Source organism: Oncorhynchus gorbuscha, linkage group LG06 (assembly GCF_021184085.1).
Source record: "Oncorhynchus gorbuscha isolate QuinsamMale2020 ecotype Even-year linkage group LG06, OgorEven_v1.0, whole genome shotgun sequence".
Taxonomy (NCBI): domain Eukaryota; kingdom Metazoa; phylum Chordata; class Actinopteri; order Salmoniformes; family Salmonidae; genus Oncorhynchus; species Oncorhynchus gorbuscha.
Genome location: NC_060178.1, coordinates 39,752,868 through 39,768,432, shown reverse-complemented (window position 1 = coordinate 39,768,432; position 15,565 = coordinate 39,752,868). Strand labels below are relative to the sequence as shown.

The 15,565-nt window shown below is 43.6% G+C and overlaps 1 protein-coding gene across 4 annotated transcripts in view; it reads left to right on the top strand.

The window, feature by feature from the left end:
• The first annotated feature begins 13,022 nt into the window (after nt 1-13,022).
• The window catches only part of LOC124037940 (reticulocalbin-1-like), a 30,719-nt gene continuing 28,176 nt past the window's right edge, over nt 13,023-15,565 (top strand). For all 4 annotated transcript variants that reach the window (XR_006839278.1, XR_006839277.1, XR_006839276.1 and 1 more), the window contains exons 1-2: nt 13,023-13,122; nt 13,380-13,510. Coding sequence is in view for 1 of the 4 variants with exons in the window: in XM_046353224.1 (XP_046209180.1) it covers nt 13,096-13,122; nt 13,380-13,510 (158 nt within the window). In the remaining 3 variants the exon portion in view is untranslated. The remainder of the gene's footprint in view (nt 13,123-13,379; nt 13,511-15,565) is intronic.

The following is a 15,565-nucleotide window of genomic DNA, read 5'->3' as shown; positions in this document are numbered from 1 at the left end:
CCGTCAGCCCTCGTTCAGTCGAGTTTGCGAGTGAACAACTATGTTCACTCCGGGGCCTGAAACTCAACATACAAGTGTATGTAAAAATTTATGTAAAAAGGGTAGAAATTGTGCTACTAGTGCACACGACTGCACAAACACGTTTCGTAAAAGTAATGTTTTTGTTTGGTTAGCTTTTGGAAATTGTAGAAATAAAACATTTTCCTTCTTCAGAAATTTTATCAAGGCAAGCTAACATTAGTTAGCTAATTAATTTGCTAGCTATCATACAGTAGGCTTATATTAATAATTATATAGTTAATATGATTAGACATGCAATCATAAATGACTGTAGCACGTATAAAGCACCCTGGCTGAAAACACAATCATTGCGGGATGAAAGAGCAGTGTTGCCAACTCCTCAGTAAGGAGAGTTGGCTGTCCTAAAAGTTGCTAGAAGTTGCTAAATGACGTCATTACCTAATTTGCATATTTGGCCATATGCATGTATTTGTGATGGACGCTGTAGGAGAGAGGAATAACGTCGTGGGAGAGACAAAAAGTGAGTAAAAAACACCCTAAATATGTTTAGAACTACAAATAAACTTTCTGTCGATTCTTGTTTTTTTTATGTCACAATTTCAACCGGGCTTGGGCCCGGCAAATATACATTATTTGTCTTCAAATATATTTTGACTTATTTAACACTTTTTTGGTTACTACATGATTCCATATGCGTTATTTCATAGTTTTGATGTATTCACTAGTATTCTACAATGTAGAAAATAGTACAAATAAGATAAACCCTTGAATGAGTTGGGTGTGTCTAAACTTTTGACTGGTACTGTATGTGTATGTCATTTTTTTGTACATTTTGAATAATATGCTGTGAATAACAACGTGAATCCATCTCACCTCGAGTTTGTCTCTGAAGAAGCCTGCCAGACCTGGGTTGGTTCCGTTTGTTCTTTTGTCCATTTTGTGTCATGTCTGGACCACTGTCTTTAGCTGAGCGACCACAGGGTGGATGGCTGTGGCTGCAGTCGTCTCTTAATGAGGTCCTTCAAGCCATGTTTCTTCTTCTCTACTGAGCTGATCGTTTCATCCAGAGAGTCCCAGCCAATGTCCGGCCAATTCCTCGACTCCTTTGCACTGGAAGGAATGGATAATGTGATAGGAGTGTTGGATTGATTACAAAAAAAATATTCTGTTAAAAATAAAGGTTCAAGAATATGGGTGGCATCTTTAAAACACAACTAGGATGAGGGGGGATGGCAGGGATGTGAGGTTATGGGGATGACAGATAACAGCCTGGATGAGAGGGGGTAGGCCTACGTGAGAGAGTTGTTACCTGTACTTGTTGTGGTCTTTGTAGCTTCCCCCACAGTCCCAGGCCGCTCATGTGAAGGATTGGAGAGAGCGCTGCTGCAGAGGAAAGCTTTCAGCACCAGATGAGTGTCTGCTTGATCTCAACCAGACAGATGGGCGGCAGGGTAGCCTAGTGGTTAGAGCGCTGGACTACTAACCGGAAGGTTGCAAATTGAAAATAAGAATTTGTTCTTAACTGACTTGCCTGGTTAAATAAAGGTAAAAATAAAAATATAAATAATAATTGGCAAGACAGAGAGGTAGGGTTGAGTACATCAGCTGACATCACAGAGAGAGAGAGAGAAATATTTTTGGCCTATGCCTGACATTTTTGTGTCTTAGTATGCAGTATAGCAACTCCTACAAGTGCATGTTTAAAATCAACTCCAAAGGCAACCCCAATCTGAAGACAGCAGCGCTTTCCTTAGTCAAGGGATTTGATTGTAACTTCTATCGCCTTTATTGACTAACAAACAGACTGACCCTTTGTAGCCTAGATCTGTCATGGTTCCACAGATGGGTTAGCTGACAATGTTGCGAAAACGATGTGCATGCTTCAATGGGGCAGAAGTCAGTGAGTTGTTGTGATTCTGGACGGCCAAATAACTACCAAAAATGACAAGAAACGGCCATGTGGGGAATTGTAAGTGACTAATTTCAGCTAGTTTCATCTTGTTTTGAGGTGTTTTGACTGATTTCATGCCAATGCTAAGATGGCAAAAAATTGCTATCTAGTTAACCAACAACTGTAACAAGTGCTCATTGTGCAAATGTATTTGTTTTAAATAAACATTGGAGAACAAATATAGTTTGCAGTCTGTTTTACCCCATAGTTGCCCTAGTGTCGGATGTTCTGCTAATGGAACAGTGTTTTTTTTAACCTGAATACAACAGTGACGAACACCATGGTAACTTGGCTAATGCCATCGCACTCATAGGGAAGTGAAAGCAATGTCGCACACAAACAAACGGCTAGAGAATCTAGTCTACCCACAGTTCAATCATTCTACACACAAGAGTTTGAACACCTTCGCAATGATGTTTTAGTCTTGAAATCTATGCAGCCTACTCAATCACTTTTTATTGCTACTGTTTACAGGCCTCCTGGGCCATATCCACAGTGTTCCTCACCGAGATCCCTGAATTCGTAATCCGACCTTGTAGTCATGGTAGATCATTTTCACATTTTTGGTGACTTTAATATTCACATTGAAAAGTCCATAGACCCATTCCAAAAGGCTTTCGGGGCCATCATTGACTCAGTTGGTTTTGTCCAACATGTCTCCGGACCTAGTCATTGCCACTATCAAGGCTCAGGAGAAGACCCAGATGCAGAAAGTTTCAAAGTAACAAAAGTATAGCATAGCTAACTAAAGAGCAGCATTCCCCAAGAGAGGATAGCTTTCACTTCAGCAGTGATGAATTCATGAAATTCTTTGATGAAAAGATCATGATCATTAGAAAGCAAATCACAGACTACTTTGAAGCTGCATATTTTTCCAAAACTCAGTTGTCCTGAGTCTGCACAGAACTGCCAGGACCTAGGATCAATGGAGACAATCAATTTTTAAAATCCTGTATCTCTTGACACATTCATTGAAATAGTCATGGCCTCTAAACCTTCAAGTTGCATACTGGACCCTATTCCAACTAAACTACTGAAAGAGCAACTTCCTGTGCTTGGCCCTCCTATGTTGAACATAATAAATGGCTCCCTATCCACTGGATGTGTACCAAACTCACTAAAAGTGCTAGTAATAAAGCCTATCTTGAAAAAGCCAAACCTTGAACCGGAAAATGTCAATCGGCCTATATCAAATCTCCCATTCCTCTCAAAAACAATAGAAAAAGCTGTTGCGCAGTAACTCACTGCCTTCCTGAAGACAAATAATGTATATGAAATGCTTCAGTCTGGTTTTAGACCTTATAGTAGCTGGTTTTAGACCTTATAGTAGAGACTGTACTCGTGACGGTGGTAAATTACCTTTTAATGCGATAGACTAAGGCTCTGCATCTGTTCTCGTGCTCCTAGACCTTAGTGCTGCTTTTGACGCCATCGATCACCACATTCTTTGGGAGAGATTGGATTCCCTAAATGGTATAATTAATTTCTCTACATGGACAAGTTGCTTGGTTTAGATCTTATCTGCCGGAAAGATATCAGTTTGTCTATGTGTATGGTTTGTACTCAATTGTAAGTTTCAGTGTTCCTCAAGGTTCCATTTTAGGACCACTATTGTTTTCACTACATATTCCACACGGTTATTCGGAAACACAATGTCAACTTTCACTGCTCTGCGGACGACATACAGCTGTACATTTTGAGGAAACATGGTGAAGCTCCAAAATTGCCTACCCTGGAAGCCTGTGTTTTAGACATAAGAAAGTGCATGGCAGCACATTTTTTGAATTTCAAAACTCGGACAAAACAAAGATACTAGTTCTAGGTCCCAAGAAACAAAGAGTTCTGCTGTTGGATCTGACAATTAATATCGATGGTTGTATAGTTGTCTCAAATAAAACTGTGAAGGACCTTGGCGTTACTCTGGACCCGGATCTCTCTTTTGACGAACATATCAAGAATATTTTAAGGACAGCTTTTTTCCATCTTTGTAACGTTGCAAAAATCAGAAACATTTTGTCCAAACATGATGCAGAAAAAGCTAATCCATGCTTTTGTATCTTCTAGATTAGACTATTGCAATGCTCTACTCTCTGGTTACCCAGATAAGGGCACTAAATAAACTTCAGTTTGTGCTAAACATGGCTGCTGGAATCTTGACTAGAACAAAAACATTTGATCATGTTACTCCAGTGCTAGCCTCTCTACACTGGCTTCCTGTTAAAGCTAGGGTTGATTTCAAGGTTTTACTGCTAACCTACAAAGCATTTACATGGGTTTGCTCCTAACTCTCTCTCTGATTTGGTCCTGCCATACATACCTACGGTCACAAGACGCAGGCATCCTTACTGTCCCTAGAATTTCAAAGCAAACAGCTGGAGGCAGGGCTTTCTCCTATAGAGCTCCATTTTTATGGAATGGTCTGCCTATTCTTGTGAGAGACGCAGACTCGGTCTCAACCTTTTAAGTTTTTATTAAAGACTCATCACTTCAGCAGGTCCTATGACTGAATGTAGTCTTGCCCAGGGGTGTGAAGGTGAACAGAAAGGCACTGGAGTGCTTCAAGAGGGCCACCATTGTTCCTGTTCCCAAGAAAGCTAAGGTAACTGAGCCAAACGACTACCGCCCCGTAGCACTCACTTCCGTCATCATGAAGTGCTTTGAGAGACTAGTCAAGGACCATATCACCTCCACCCTACCTGACACCCTAGACCCACTCCAATTTGCTTACTGCCCAAATAGGTCCACAGACGATGCAATCTCAACCACACTGCACACTGCCCTAACCCATCTGGACAAGAGGAATACCTATGTGAGAATGCTGTTTATCGACTAGAGCTCGGCATTTAACACCATAGTACCCTCCAAGCTCGTCATCAAGCTCGAGACCCTGGGTCTCGACCCCGCCCTGTGCAACTGGGTACTGGACTTCCTGACGGGCCGCCCCCAGGTGGTGAGGGTAGGCAACAACATCTCCACCCCGCTGATCCTCAACACTGGGGCTCCACAAGGGTGCATTCTGAGTCCTCTCCTGTACTCTCTGTTCACCCACGACTGCGTGGCCACGCACGCCTCTGTCACGAACCGGCTCAAAGCCCGTAACAAAGGGAGACAACGTGGAGATAAGGAGTAGCAAAATATGTATTTATTAACTAAAGCAACTAAGTATAATATACAATGGTGTGTGTAATCAGTAATCAGTAGTGTAAGTGAGTGTTTTGCATGCATGAATGTGATAATGCAGGGTGATGAAAGGTGCCAAAGCAAACAAACAAAAGGCCACCAAGAACCACAACACAATCTACAACGGGTGTCTGCATGGAGAGAGTCTCCTCCATGAATGTGGAAGAGGTCTATTTATCCTGGGAGACACCTGGCCCAGGTGTTTCCCATGTAGCTGACGACCCTCTCAACTCCGCCCACCGGCATCCTAATAAGGAAACAAGAACAAAGACAGAATACGGCAGACAGAGTGGGAGGGTCGTCACACCTCCAACTCAATCATCAAGTTTGCGGACGACACTACAGTGGTAGGCTTGATTACCAACAACGACGAGACGGCCTACAGGGAGGAGGTGAGGGCCCTTGGAGTGTGGTGTCAGGAAAATAACCTCACACTCAACGTCAACAAAACTAAGGAGATGATTGTGGACTTCAGGAAACAGCAGAGGGAACACCCCCCTATCCACATCGATGGAACAGTAGTGGAGAGGGTAGTAAGTTTTAAGTTCCTCGGCATACACATCACAGACAAACTGAACAGCATCGTGAAGGTGAATGCACCAATTTGTAAGTCGCTCTGGATAAGAGCGTCTGCTAAATGACTTAAATGTAAATGTAATGTAAATGTGAAGAAGGCGCAGCAGCGCCTCTTCAACCTCAGGAGGCTGAAGAAATTTGGCTTGTCACCAAAGGCACTCACAAACTTCTACAGATGCACAATCGAGAGCATCCTGGCGGGCTGTATCACCGCCTGGTACGGCAACTGCTCCACCCACAACCGTAAGGCTCTCCAGAGGGTAGTGAGGTCTGCACAACGCATCACCAGGGGCAAACTACCTGCCCTCCAGGACACCTACACCACATGATGTTACAGGAAGGCCATAATGATCATCAAGGACAACAACCAGAAGGCGAGGTCAGTACAGGTGCATCAAAGCTGGGACCAAGAGACTGAAAAACAACTTCTATCTCAAGGCCATCAGACTGTTAAACAGCCACCACTAACATTGAGTGGCTGCTGCCAACACACTGAATCAACTCCAGCCACTTTAATAATGGGAATTGATGGGATATGATGTAAAATATATCACTAGCCACTTTAAACAATGCTACCTAATATAATGTTTACATACCCTACATTATTCATCTCATATGTATATGTATATACTGTACTCTATATCATCTACTGCATCTTTATGTAATACATGTATCACTAGCCACTTTAACTATGCCACTTTGTTTACATACTCATTTCATATGTATATACTGTACTCGATACCATCTACTGTATCTTGCCTATGCCGCTCTGTACCATCACTCATTCATATATCTTTATGTAAATTTTCTTTATCCCCCTACACTTGTGTGTATAAGACAGTAGTTTTGGAATTGTTAGTTAGATTACTTGTTGGTTATTACTGCATTGTCGGAACTAGAAGCACAAGCATTTCGCTACACTCGCATTAACATCTGCTATATAAAATTTGATTTGATCTGATTTTGAGCGACGAACCGCCCTTGTGGTCTCTGCCTGGCTGGTTCCCCTCTCTACACTGGGATTCTCTGCCTCTAACCCTATTACGGGGGCTGAGTCACTGGCTTACTGGTGCTCTTCCATGCCGTCCCTAGGAAGGATCTGTCACTTGAGTGGGTTGAGTCACAGATGTGATCTCCCTGTCTGGGTTGGTTCCTCCCTCGGGTTCGTGCCGTGGGGGAGATTTTCGTGGGCTATACTCGTGGGCCTTGTTTCAGGGTAGTAGGTTGGTGGTTGAAGATATCCCTCTAGTGTGTGGGGGCTGTGCTTTGGCAAAGTGGGTGGGGTTATATCCTGCCTATTTGGCCCTGTCCGGGGGTATCGTCGGACAGAGCCACAGTGTCTCCCGACCCCTCCTGTCATATATACTGCCTCCAGTATATATGCTGCAATAGTTTGTGTCAGGGGGCTAGGGTCTCTCTCTCTCTCTCTCTCTCTCTCTCTCTCTCTCTCTCTCTCTCTTAGGACCATGCCTCATGACTACTTGGCCTGATGACTCCTTGCTGTCCCCAGTCCACCTGGACATGCTACATTGTCCCGGACCTGCTGTTGTGGACTCTCTCTCTTCCACTCAAGGACATTCAGACACTTGTTTCGAAGCCACTCCTGCATTGTCTTGGCTATGTGCTTAGGGTCGTTGTCCTGTTGGAAGGTGAACCTTCGCCCCAGTGGGAGGTCCTGAGCTCTCTGGAGTAGGTTTTCATCAAGGATCTCTCAGTACTTTGCTCCATTCATCTTTCCATCAATCCTGACTAGTTTCCCAGTTCTGCCACTGAAAAACATCCCCACAGCATGATGCTGCGACCACCTGTCAGGTTTCCTCCAGACGTGACATTTGATATTCAGGCCAAAGAGTTCCATCTTGGTTTCATCAGACCAGAGAATCTTGTTTCTCAAGGTCTGAGAGTCTTCAGGTGCCTCTTGGCAAACTTCAAGTGGGATGTCATGTGCCTTTTACTGAGGAGTGGCTTCCGCCTGGCCACTCTACCATAATGTTTTGGTACCTTCCCCAGATCTGTGCCTTGACACAATCATGTCTTGGAGGGTTATGTTCTGACATGTACTGTCAACTGTGCGACATTATATAGACAGGTGTGTGCCTTTCCAAATCATGTCAATTGAATTGACCAATAATGCTTGATGGCAGACATTTTTCCTGGAGTGGACTACATGGGGACCCAGCTTGTGCTGTTGGAGCTGTCTCCATCCCTCTCTAGATCGATAATATGCTGGATAAAGACTTGGGGGACTCCGACTGGACCCTGGACTTCCTGACGGGCCGCCCCCAGGTGGTAAGGGTAGGTAACAATACATTCGCCATGCTGATCCTCAACACGGGGGCCCCTCAGGTGCGTACCCTCCTGTACTCCCTGTTTACTCGTGACTGCACAGCCCCAGGCACGACTCCAACACCATCATTAAGTTTGCTGATGACACAACATCGGTAGGCCTGATCACTGACAACAACGATTCAGCCTATAGGGAGGAGGTCAGAGACCTGACCGTGTGGTGCCAGGACAACAACCTCTCCCTCAACGTGATCAAGACAAAGGAGATGATTGTGGACTACAGGAAAGAGAGGACCGAGCACGCCCCCATTCTCATCGACGAGGCTGTAGTGGAACTTGAGAGCTTCAAGTTTCTTGGCGTCCACATCACCAACATACTGACATGGTCCAAGCACACCATGACAGTCATGAAGAGGGCACGACAAAACCTATTCCCCCTCAGGAGACTGAAATATTTGGCATGGGTCCTCAGATCCTCAAAAGGTTTTACAGCTGCACCATCGAGAGCATCCTGACAGGTTGCATCACTGCCTGGTATGGCAACTGCTCGGCCTCCGACCGCAAGGCACTACAGAGGGTAGTGCGAATGGCTCAGTACATCACTGGGGCCAAGCTTTCTGCCATCCAGGACAGGTTCCTCTTTACCAGGCGGTGTCAGAGGAAGACCCTAAAAAAGTGTCAGACTCCAGCCACTCTAGTCATAGACTGTTCTCACTGCTACCGTACGGCAAGCGGTACCGGAGTGCCAAGTCTAGGTCCAAGAGGCTTCCAAACAGCTTCCACCCCCAATCCATAAGACACCTAAAACAGCTAATCAAATGGCTACTCAGACTATTTGCCCCCCCCCCCCCCCCCCCGGAACGCTGCTGCTACTCTCTGTCATTATCTATGCATAGTCACTTTAATGACTCTACCTACATGTACATATTACCTCGACACCGGTGCCCCTGCACATTGACATTGACTCTGTACCCTTACCACCCTGTATAAAGCCCCGCTATTGTTATTTACTGCTGCTCTTTAATTATTTGTTATTCTTATCTCTTACTTTTGCTGGTCTGCCTCTCTAACCTCTGTTTCTCAATCCTGGTGCTGGTGACCCAAAGGTGGGTATATTCTTATTTTGTCCTAACACTACACAGCTGATTCAAATTATCAATAGATCAAGCTTTGATTATAATCAGATGTGTTGTGCTAAGGCAAAAACTCAAATGTGCACCCTTTGGGTGTCACGCCTGCTCCCGCTCCTCCTCCCTGGCGCTCGAGGGCATAAGAGAAGCAATGACTGAGTGTGGTGCCATGACTACAATGGTTCAAGCCAAGGTCGACACTGTGCCATTTTGCCCATAATTTTGCAAGGCACTTTAACCCCCACAATTGCTATCCACCCAGGGGTGCAGCACAGCAGGTTGTTGGGAAAAGCAGAAGACCCATTTCCGTTACTAAGCAATGGACAACAAAGTATCTGTTCTCTCCATGTTCTTGTCACAAGATGGCTCTTTTGCGCATCTCTACACCTACACCACGGTTGCCTCCATTTCACCACTGTATAGGTATTTATTGTATTGTACTACACTGCCATTACTGTATATATGGATACTATTTAATTGTGCTATGTAAACTATCCTGTATCTTCAGAACAATAAACTGAGTTATAAACTGAGTTTATTACTATGCCTACTTAACTTGACACCATGAAACTCTCTCACTATGCCTACTTTGAAAATTAAATTAAATCACTCTAAAGGACAAAATAGGGAGGTGGAAAGACAGACAAGACAACATATAGGTGGGGATAGGTTCTGGATTTCTAGGGCCCGATGAGAACCATATCCCCACAACAATAAAATGGTAAACGTATCAGTCTAGTGATATTCAGATCCGCACAGCTCCCTGTCCTAGAACGCGGACGGTCTGAGACTGCTTGGCGATGTCACCGATGGCCCCGCCTCCGGTGCTGAACGAGAAGAAGACAGACAGCAGGGTAACCTGCCGACAATAGCGATTTTCAGTGGCGTGGCAAAACAGCCCAGAGAGAGAAAGTACTGTAACAAAGGAAGAATCACGTCCCTTACTTGGCGGAGCTAAAGCTCCTAGATTTGCGTTTGTACCATGCCTCTCTCAGTCCTCTGCTCTCAGATCACCAATCAGCTCCACAGTCCCTGTTCATCATCAGTGCAGCCGGCCACTTGCTCACTCGAATTAGCTGGTAAGACTTCTCGTCCCGCAGACACTGGTCCAGTGCAATCACAGCAAACAGACATTTGTACCCCCTTTTTCTCCCCAGTTTCGTGATATCCAATTGCGATCCAATTACGATCTTATCTCATCACTGCAACTCCACAACGGGCTCGGGAGAGGCAAAGGTCGAGTCATGCATCCTCTGAAACATGACCCGCCAAACCGCGCCTCTTAACACCCGCCCGCTTAACCCGGAAGCCAGCTGCACCAATGTGCCAGAGGAAACATTGTTCAACTGACGATCGAAGTCAGCCTGCAGGTGCCCGTCCCGCCACAAGGATTCGCTAGAGCGCGATGAGCCAAGTAAAGCACCCCTGGCCAAACCCTCTCCTAACGACGCTGGCCCATATGATCACACCAGTCCCGCCACCCACTTATCTACCAATCCATCTCGTGACAGGCATATCCTTTTTTTTTCAACAACAAAAATTACTCCTATCAGATACAATGGGTTGTTATCAGAACTACACATTATTTCCCACAACAATTTACCTTTTTTTCCGTTCTTCTGGACAAAAGTCCATTCATCCTTATTTTCACCGCCATGAGGTTCAAGCACCATATCCGCTTCTACCAAACATAACAGCTGCACATGTCCACTCTTTTTTTCTTCTTTAAAGTTTTATGGCAGACTACACCTATTGGTGTATTGCTGCCACCTACTGTACGGCGTCTTTTTTATATTACTGCGGTCCGCAAATAAATGCTATAAGTGCATGCCGCCACCTACTGTTTTGGCTGTATATCAGCCCAAATAATTAACCAAATAAAACTAAACTAAATAAACCAAACTAAGCTCAGTGTATTCATTTATACAGATTAAACTGCGAACGCCCATCCACTACCGGCTTTGGGGCCTGAGAAGGAAGAGCATCTTCGGAAAAGTCCTGGAAACCCAAAAACCTTTCAGCCGCAGATACTATTCTGCCCTACCAAGCAAAAAGGCAGTAACTCCTCATTTGGCCAAAAAATTATGTCATTTTTGCTTCATTAAATACATGCTTAATCATATGGACAAGTATCCTGCCTCGTATTGTGTTTTAGAGAAAATGGGGGTCATATTAGCAGTAACTGCAATAAGTTAGTGTGAAACCAAGGTAAATAAAAGCAGTTTTTCTCAGTTCCACGATATTAGCAGTTACTGCCTTTTTGCTTGGTAAGGCAGTATTATGACCAGTTTCTTGGACTTTTTGTTCGTTTGTACAGTACAATTAATCACATGTGCAATAAAGACCATAAAATCCACCTTCACAATCAGCATATCAGTTTCCCTCAACTGTTGAACAACACTCTGAATCTCCACAGTCTGCACAGCATCGACCGCCACTTCTTCAGCTCCCTTTGCTCCTTCAACTATTTCATGTGCCAACGTGTAGGAGACCTGCTGTATAGTCCTGACGCTTGTCACTTCATACTACTTTACCCTAACCGGGCACTCCGGGGATTTGGGAATGTGGCTGCCATCACAATTACAACATCGTACACCCTCTGATTCTTCAACAACATTTCTTCGGCACACACTTGATACATGTCCATACCTTTTACAATTCCAGCAAACAACGGCTTAAAAGTTGGCCGCTCTCTTAAAGTGGAAGCTCTTTTCATGCCACTTCGATCCAGTTACACCAGCAGTTGTCACGCCCTGGCCTTAGTTATCTTTGTTTTCTTTATTATTTTGGTTAGGCCAGGGTGTGATATGGGTGATTTGTCTCTTGTCTAGGGTTTTTTGTAGATTTATGGGGTTGTGTTCAGTTTTAGGTGTCTAGGTAAGTCTATGGTTGCCTAGATTGGTTCTCAATCAGAGACAGGTGTTTATCGTTGTCTCTGATTGGGAACCATATTTAGGCAGCCATATTCTTTGGATATTTTGTGGGTGATTGTTTCCTGTCTTTGTGTTTTATGCACCAGTTAGGACTGTTTCGGTTTTCACGTTTATTGTTTTGTAGTTTGTTCATGTTAAGTGTCTCTTATTAAAGAACCATGAACTTCAACCACGCTGCGTTTTGGTCCGCCTCTCCTTCCCAGGAAGAAAGCCGTGACAGCAGTTCCCAAACTATGTGGGGTCGCCTGGTATGAAAATAGGTTTGCAGGAGAATTTTCAAAATCCTGAATCAACCAGAGAGCACCCTTAGATCATGGAAAAAGGCTCAAATGAGTCTAACACTTACACACATGTATTATAATAATCTAATGATTCAAATTAATTTCATACAATCACATGGTATCAGACCTATTGTTTCAGGACTGTAACATTCTAATCATTTATTAAAACACATTTCCTTTGATATTACTAGCCACAATTGATATGGTGAAAACAATGTGTGGGGAGGCAGAGGCACAGGATCTCACATCAATACCTTTGTCAGATAACACTGTTGAACAAATCATTTATGCTGTTTACTAGCAATCAAGAGGAAACTCTGACTGAAGGTGAAGTTTATGCTCAACAAATGGACGTTAGCTGTGAGGACCAAGATGCCCATGTATTGACTTTTGTTTACTGTACATGTCGGGGGATGCTATTCATGAGGACATATTGTTCTGTCTCACAAATCCCGAGTATGGAACAACACTAGATGTGTGCTGCGTGGATATATTGACAATAACCAGATTCCAGGGGATCGAATGGTGGGCTTTTGCATAGACGGGGCTCCATCTATTACTCTCTCTGCCATATGGACCCATTGTATGATATACAGAGCGCTACTGGCGGCAGAAGAGCTAAGCACAGACCTCAGAGACATACTGCAGCAGGTAACTTTCGATTGTCAACTACATCAAACCACATCAACTGCGCGCACGCATGTTCGCAAAACTAGGTGGAGATATGGGATCAGAGCATGACAATGTTCTTTTTGTTATCGAGGGTGAGTGTTGGAAAGATTTTTCACATTGAGAGAGGAACTGTTGTCTTTTACAATGGATGTTAAAAAAAAAACTAAAAAAACACGTTGACTTTCTGTGCAATGAAAAGATCATGTGTTTCCTTGCCTATATAAAATACATACAGTATTTGCAAGCATACAAGGGAAATACAAAAAACCGAGTGATCGATTCAGAGGAAATAATTCTTATTGGAGAGTCTTTCAAAAGCTAACCATGCCCCCTTCCCTCGGCTGTGCAGGTTTCTAACGGAAAACAACATGATAACTGTCCCACACGACTGATGACTGCTCAACTCCAACGCTTGGAAGAGCACTTTGGGACCTACTTCCCAATCCATTTGACTGTGATCCTGGCTCAGTTGACATGTGGGTAAGGGAAATCGAACATCTGATCGAGCTGTCATGTGACCGAATGCATTCACGGGTCTCTTACGGAGGAGTTTTTGGCTGCAGTCCAAACACTTAAAAGACACACGTAGGACCCTCAGCCCTCAAATTAAGTTCTGATGACGTATCATGATGTCTGACGAGTATACACTTGCAGGGCGAGAGAGGAAGGAATGGTTTTGGTTTTTAAATGGACCGACCTTGCCCGGAAATTTGTCACTCGTTCATCCCGCGATGATTGTGTTTTCCGTCATGTGCATTAGTAGCACAATTTCTAACCTTTTTACATTCATTTTTACTTAAACATGTATGCTGACTTCTCCGTTGATGTTGTTTTTACATTTTGGCTGACTTTCCTTAGCAAATGTACAATCATCGCAAATTGAATTATGGGGAGTTTACGTTGAAAACTGAGGGGTTTACGTTGAAAACTTCCCTTGCTTTGCTCATCATTTGGACCGCCATCCAAGATGGTGACAGGGATTCCCCAAGGGCATGAGGCGAGGGTAAAGTGGATGAGGGTGTATCTTTTATGAGTTTGAACTGCAGCCTATGTTCCTGTCTCAAAGGGAATACCATGCCGTCTATCTCTGAGCAATAATGCCGCGTACAAAACAACTGGGAACTCGAAAATCTCAGACTGAGAATAATCCTTTTGAATGGTCATTCCAACTCGGGATCTCGGGCCTCTTTCTAGAGCTCCGGCTTTACTACCTGAAAATCACTGACGTCACCATCAGTGCTCTAGTCTGCATTAACACCAGTATCGATCCAGTTTGGATGTGACAGCAGAGATGAGGTGCGCGACATGCGTCACGCATACCCATCTCATTAGTGGTGGTGAGATAAGATTATGTCAGGCTAATTTCCAATTTACTTTTATAGCCACACATTAAAGGTATGTGAAGGTGAGTTGAGAAGACGATCAGAAATAATATTAGAATGTTTTCCAATTGACTCCCATAGCCCCAAATGAAAAAGTAAACATCGGCTGTTAATTACAGATTTTTTTTTTGATGTCCTGAGAATTTTCAGATATCAAAACGGGGGCATGGGCCAAAGAAGTTTGGGAACCCCTGAGCTACACACTCTTCACAGCACTTCGATACAGTTAAGGCCAGAAGTGATTTTCGTAGAAGGTTAGGAGAGCTAACCCTAACCCTACTCCTTTTCCTAACCTTAACCTAAATTTCCTAACCTGCTATGTTAATTATCACAATCTGCTGCGTAAATTCTCCCAATCTGCTAGGAAAAAGTCAAGTCTGGTCGTAGCTGTATCTAAGTGGCGTGAAAAGAGTTTCTCATCTCCTTACAGTAGTGCATTCAAAGATCAATCAACATTTTTCGAACTATTGATTAATTGGATTTAGTTCAATTTTAGGTTATAAAATATCAAAAAGTAATACAAAAAACAGAACAGTTTTCATTATGTATCGTACTATTTATTGGTAGCCTGTACAGGCTGTATTCATCAATACTCATCAATAAATACATGACATATATCTAACATCAATGGCATGGAATCGTTGTGAGGTCCAATGAATATTTAACAAATTATGAAGTTTACCACAAAAAGCAAGGTGGTGCTGTTTATGATGATGATCAAGAGTCTTATGAAATAAGACCCCCCCCAACACCCAAACACACACTTGTTGCAGAATCCTCAGCACGGCCCCCCCCAAACCCTGCCCAGCGTCAGCTTAAAATCAGACACTGGTACAAGGATTGGGAGAGGCTGTACAGAGAGAGGCTGTACAGAGAGAGGCTGTACAGAGAGAGACTGTACAGAGAAAGAGAGCGAGAGAGTACTACATGACAGACAGGTTTGAAGGAATAATGAAAACACTGCTGATAAGACCATGCTCCATCTGGAATGATAGAAAAAAGTCTGACCACCTTCAGGTTATATGAGTTACAAACAGAAGTACATAAACAAAGTACATTCAAACAAATACTGAACAGAACATACAAATAAATGCGACTGCAATGATACGGAAATACAGTGTAATTAACAAAAACATTATGGAGCTCTTTCTCT